This window comes from Procambarus clarkii, chromosome 32 (genome assembly GCF_040958095.1).
Source record: "Procambarus clarkii isolate CNS0578487 chromosome 32, FALCON_Pclarkii_2.0, whole genome shotgun sequence".
NCBI classification, from domain to species: domain Eukaryota; kingdom Metazoa; phylum Arthropoda; class Malacostraca; order Decapoda; family Cambaridae; genus Procambarus; species Procambarus clarkii.
The window spans coordinates 9811231-9817230 of record NC_091181.1 but is presented as its reverse complement, the minus strand read 5'-3'; the positions used below and the strand labels follow the sequence as shown (position 1 = coordinate 9817230).

The 6000-nt window shown below is 46.0% G+C and overlaps 1 protein-coding gene and 1 long non-coding RNA gene across 2 annotated transcripts in view; both read left to right on the top strand.

Annotated features, from left to right (window-relative positions):
• Positions 1-3433: 3433 nt before the first annotated feature.
• LOC138370422 (zinc finger protein 627-like) lies at positions 3434-4728 on the top strand. Its single transcript, XM_069334772.1, has 3 exons — positions 3434-3879; positions 4140-4373; positions 4653-4728. The coding sequence occupies exons 1-3, from the start codon at positions 3434-3436 to the stop codon at positions 4726-4728; spliced, it is 756 nt and encodes a 251-aa protein (XP_069190873.1).
• Positions 4729-5371: 643 nt separating this feature from the next.
• Positions 5372-6000, top strand: part of LOC138370401 (uncharacterized) — a 48448-nt gene continuing 47819 nt past the window's right edge. Inside the window, exon 1 of the long non-coding RNA XR_011230127.1 lies at positions 5372-5486. This is a non-coding gene — a long non-coding RNA (uncharacterized lncRNA). The remainder of the gene's footprint in view (positions 5487-6000) is intronic.

The following is a 6000-nucleotide window of genomic DNA, read 5'->3' as shown; positions in this document are numbered from 1 at the left end:
GAATAAGGACCTGCCCGAAACGTTATGCGTGTCTGTGGGTTTACAATAATGTAAGAACTGTTGTATATATGTATATAAATATATACAAAATATAAGTTGTTTGTCTACACATATGATCTGATCATCACATGACTTAGTTACAATGACCACCACAGAGTGACAATGACCACCACAGAGTGACAATGACCACCACAGAGTTACAATGACCACCACAGAGTGACAATGACCATCACTGAGTGGCAATGACCGTCACTGAGTGGCAATGAGCGTCACTGTATATTGTGGTTACTTTTTGTGGGTTAACTAACGTGAATGTACCATTTGAGGCCAGAAGTGAGGCTGTACCACGTATGGCAGGAAGTATGGATATACTACAATTAGATACCAGAACACTAAAAACATGAGAGGAGGAATAATATTTTCTGATTCAACGTCTTCTCTTAAAGCACTTGACAACATATCTTGCAAGACAGACTGTAAGAACTTCATAAGAGAAATGATAAATATCCAACTCGTTCAACGGAACAAATGGTTTAAAATATCTTGCGTATGGATTCAATCTTACATAAATATTGCCTCCATAATGATACAGAAATTGCAGCCAAATTAGCGTGTAACACGCATGAAGTTTAATTAGAGTTCTGTTGTAGTTGTCAAGATTATATTGTACCAAACACTCAAGTCTAATAGAGGAGAAAATATTTCCTCCCAAAAGCTAGAAAGCACCAATATAAAAATCTATGATTTGTTTGGATCCAAAACCTACGTTTACTGGCAGCACAAAACGTCGATCAGACTGTGCGACACAGTGTTTGCCAGGATCAGGTTTGGTTACCGTTACTTGTGGCAGGTTTCTACAGGAGACGAATCTCACAATGCTGAGAACTCCAGGTGCAAACTCTGTGAGCAGGAACTGGGTTATGATCTCACACATACTACATGATTGATCGTTCAGATATTAGCCCCTTTTGACCTGCCGGCATGAAGCCTTGCTTTCACTTTAATGACTCTCGTGTTCTTTAAGATAACATACTTCTGATAAAATACCCTGTTATGACTAACCATCATGCGACATGGTCACTTTTCAGTATCACTGCTACTATTCACTCTTGTGTTCATGATGATATCCTCATAGTGCACGCAAAGTTTGCCAGTGCAGACTACTTATCACATGGCTCTGTATGACTAACCATTCTGTGTGATGAGGATTTTTTAACATCACATCAGGGAGCCGGTCGGCCGAGCGGACAGCACGCTGGACTTGTGATCCTGTGGTCCCGGGTTCGATCCCGGGCGCCGTCGAGAAACAATGGGCAGAGTTTCTTTCACCCTATGCCTCTGTTACCTAGCAGTAAAATAGGTACCTGGGTGTTAGTCAGCTGTCACGGGCTGCTTCTTGGGGGTGGAGGCCTGGTCGAGGACCGGGCCGCGGGGACGCTAAACCCCGAAATCATGTCAAGATAACCTCAAGATAACCTATCTATATTTTTTACCCATGCTGTGTTCCCCTTCATATAGTTTAGAGAAGCTGTATACATGCAGAAGTACCTAAATGTGTGAATGCAAAATTATTTGAGTAAGGAAGAATGAATGTACCATGGGAGGCAGCCAGTACGAATGTACTATGGGAGGCAGCCAGTACGAATGTACCATGGAAGGCAGCCAGTACGAATGTACCATGGAAGGCAGCCAGTACGAATGTACCATGGGAGGCAGCCAGTACGAATGTACCATGGAAGGCAGCCAGTACGAATGTACCATGGAAGGCAGCCAGTACGAATGTACCATGGAAGGCAGCCAGTACGAATGTACCATGGGAGGCAGCCAGTACGAATGTACCATGGGAGGCAGCCAGTACGAATGTACCATGGGAGGCATGTAGTACGAATGTACCATGGGAGGCATCTAGTACGAAAGTACCATGGAAGGCAGCCAGTACGAATGTACCATGGGAGGCAGCCAGTACGAATGTACCATGGGAGGCAGCCAGTACGAATGTACCATGGGAGGCAGCCAGTACGAATGTACCATGGAAGGCAGCCAGTACGAATGTACCATGGGAGGCAGCCAGTACGAATGTACCATGGAAGGCAGCCAGTAGGAATGTACCATGGGAGGCAGCCAGTACGAATGTACTATGGGAGGCAGCCAGTACGAATGTACCATGGAAGGCAGCCAGGACGAATGTACCATGGGAGGCAGCCAGTACGAATGTACCATGGAAGGCAGCCAGTACGAACGTACCATGGGAGGCAGCCAGTACGAATGTACCATGGAAGGCAGCCAGTACTAATGTACCATGGAAGGCAGCCAGTACGAATGTACCATGGGAGGCAGCCAGTACGAATGTACCATGGGAGGCAGCCAGTACGAATGTACCATGGGAGGCAGCCAGTACGAATGTACCATGGAAGGCAGCCAGTACGAATGTACCATGGGAGGCAGCCAGTACGAATGTACCATGGAAGGCAGCCAGTAGGAATGTACCATGGGAGGCAGCCAGTACGAATGTACTATGGGAGGCAGCCAGTACGAATGTACCATGGAAGGCAGCCAGTACGAATGTACCATGGGAGGCAGCCAGTACGAATGTACCATGGAAGGCAGCCAGTACGAACGTACCATGGGAGGCAGCCAGTACGAATGTACCATGGAAGGCAGCCAGTACTAATGTACCATGGAAGGCAGCCAGTACGAATGTACCATGGGAGGCAGCCAGTAGGAATGTACCATGGAAGGCAGCCAGTACGAATGTACCATGGAAGGCAGCCAGTACGAATGTACCATGGGAGGCAGCCAGTACGAATGTACCATGGAAGGCAGCCAGTACGAATGTACCATGGGAGGCAGCCAGTACGAATGTACCATGGGAGGCAGCCAGTACGAATGTACCATGGGAGGCAGCCAGTACGAATGTACCATGGAAGGCAGCCAGTACGAACGTACCATGGGAGGCAGCCAGTACGAATGTACCATGGAAGGCAGCCAGTACTAATGTACCATGGAAGGCAGCCAGTACGAATGTACCATGGGAGGCAGCCAGTAGGAATGTACCATGGAAGGCAGCCAGTACGAATGTACCATGGAAGGCAGCCAGTACGAATGTACCATGGGAGGCAGCCAGTACGAATGTACCATGGAAGGCAGCCAGTACGAATGTACCATGGGAGGCAGCCAGTACGAATGTACCATGGAAGGCAGCCAGTACGAATGTACCATGGGAGGCAGCCAGTACGAATGTACCATGGGAGGCAGCCAGTACGAATGTACCATGGGAGGCAGCCAGTACGAATGTACCATGGAAGGCAGCCAGTACGAACGTACCATGGGAGGCAGCCAGTACGAATGTACCATGGAAGGCAGCCAGTACTAATGTACCATGGAAGGCAGCCAGTACGAATGTACCATGGGAGGCAGCCAGTAGGAATGTACCATGGAAGGCAGCCAGTACGAATGTACCATGGAAGGCAGCCAGTACGAATGTACCATGGGAGGCAGCCAGTACGAATGTACCATGGAAGGCAGCCAGTACGAATGTACCATGGGAGGCAGCCAGTACGAATGTACCATGGAAGGCAGCCAGTACGAATGTACCATGGGAGGCAGCCAGTACGAATGTACCATGGGAGGCAGCCAGTACGAATGTACCATGGGAGGCAGCCAGTACGAATGTACCATGGAAGGCAGCCAGTACGAATGTACCATGGGAGGCAGCCAGTATGAATGTACCATGGAAGGCAGCCAGTACGAATGTACCATGGGAGGCAGCCAGTACGAATGTACCATGGAAGGCAGCCAGTACGAATGTACCATGGAAGGCAGCCAGTACGAATGTACCATGGGAGGCAGCCAGTACGAATGTACCATGGGGAGCAGTAAGTATGAAAATGGGAGGCAGGAAATATAAATATACAATGAGACAGGATGTATAAATATACCATGTGTGGCAGGAAGTATAAATATACCATGTGTGGCAGGAAGTATGAATATACCATGTGTGGCAGGAAGTATAAATATACCATGTGTGGCAGGAAGTATAAATATACCATGTGTGGCAGGAAGTATAAATATACCATGTGAGGCAGGAAGTATAAATATACCATGTGTGGCAGGAAGTATGAATATACCATGTGAGGCAGGAAGTATGAATATACCATGTGTGGCAGGAAGTATGAATATACCATGTGTGGCAGGAAGTATGAATATACCATGTGTGGCAGGAAGTATAAATATACCATGTGTGGCAGGAAGTATGAATATACCATGTGTGGCAGGAAGTATAAATATACCATGTGTGGCAGGAAGTATGAATATACCATGTGTGGCAGGAAGTATAAATATACCATGTGTGGCAGGAAGTATGAATATACCATGTGAGGCAGGAAGTATGAATATACCATGTGTGGCAGGAAGTATGAATATACCATGTGAGGCAGGAAGTATAAATATACCATGTGAGGCAGGAAGTATAAATATACCATGTGTGGCAGGAAGTATGAATATACCATGTGTGGCAGGAAGTATGAATATACCATGTGAGGCAGGAAGTATGAATATACCATGTGAGGCAGGAAGTATAAATATACCATGTGTGGCAGGAAGTATGAATATACCATGTGAGGCAGGAAGTATAAATATACCATGTGTGGCAGGAAGTATGAATATACCATGTGTGGCAGGAAGTATAAATATACCATGTGTGGCAGGAAGTATGAATATACCATGTGAGGCAGGAAGTATGAATATACCATGTGTGGCAGGAAGTATGAATATACCATGTGAGGCAGGAAGTATAAATATACCATGTGTGGCAGGAAGTATGAATATACCATGTGAGGCAGGAAGTATGAATATACCATGTGAGGCAGGAAGTATAAATATACCATGTGTGGCAGGAAGTATGAATATACCATGTGAGGCAGGAAGTATGAATATACCATGTGTGGCAGGAAGTATGAATATACCATGTGAGGCAGGAAGTATAAATATACCATGTGAGGCAGGAAACAGGAACTTACCCTCTGAAGCATGAATGATGAATTTACCATAAAGGAATTGCTAATATATTAGATGCACAAAACTTTAAAAATATTTATAAATTATAATTATAAAAACACGTTCTCATCTTGTGTATTAGAATGTGAACGAATGAGACAGGTCATCCTACAATGAAGAGTTTATTTTTATATAAGCATGAAACGTATTCCCTCCCATCTATACGTCAGCGTGGTGTAGGCAACAATGCCCCCAAGTCTGTGTGTAGAGGATATCTGGCATGTTGGCTCAGGTGTAGAAAGATTGCTAACATTATGACTCCTTCTGATGTTGTTGGGTCCGTTGTGTGCATTTCCTCACCCCTTCTTCCAGCGACGGAGAGTAAGTGAAGATGGCACAAGGAGGGGAAGTAGCAGGGCTGGCAACTGTGTTGAGGCAAACAATGTTATTCTCCTGTCTCGTGGCGGGACGCTCGCTACCTCTTCCTTCAGGTTAGTTGGCTAAGTCTCGTAATTATTGGCATTATGATTATCTTCCTGTACATAATATCACTACTCTACCTTCATGTTTTACGATACACATTAATTACTAGCAGTGTTGGGGCTGTCGACACAATAGTAATGTTGGGGCTGTCGACACAATAGTAATGTTGGGGCTGTCGACACAATAGTAATGTTGGGGCTGTCGACACAATAGTAGTGTTGGGGCTGTCGACACAATACTAGTGCAGGCGCTGTCGACAAAATAGTAGTGTTGGGGCTGTCGACAAAATAGTAGTGCAGGCGCTGTCGACAAAATAGTAGTGTTGGAGCTGTCGACACAATAGTAGTGCAGGGGCTGTCGACACAATAGTAGTGCAGGGGCTGTCGACACAATAGTAGTGTTGGGGCTGTCGACAAAATAGTAGTGTTGGGGCTGTCGACACAATAGTAGTGTTGGGGCTGTCGACACAATAGTAGTGTTGGGGCTGTCGACAAAATAGTAGTGTTGGGGCTGTCGACAAAA

Bases quoted from the DNA above. Each gene is read 5' to 3' on its own strand.
- LOC138370422 (XM_069334772.1), top strand. From the start codon at position 3,434: ATGGAAGGCAGCCAGTACGAATGTACCATGGAAGGCAGCCAGTACGAA. The intron at 3,880-4,139 runs GTATGAAAATGG...CATGTGAGGCAG, and splicing joins TGTACCATGGGGAGCAGTAA to GAAGTATGAATATACCATGT. The intron at 4,374-4,652 runs GTGAGGCAGGAA...CATGTGTGGCAG, and splicing joins AGGAAGTATGAATATACCAT to GAAGTATGAATATACCATGT.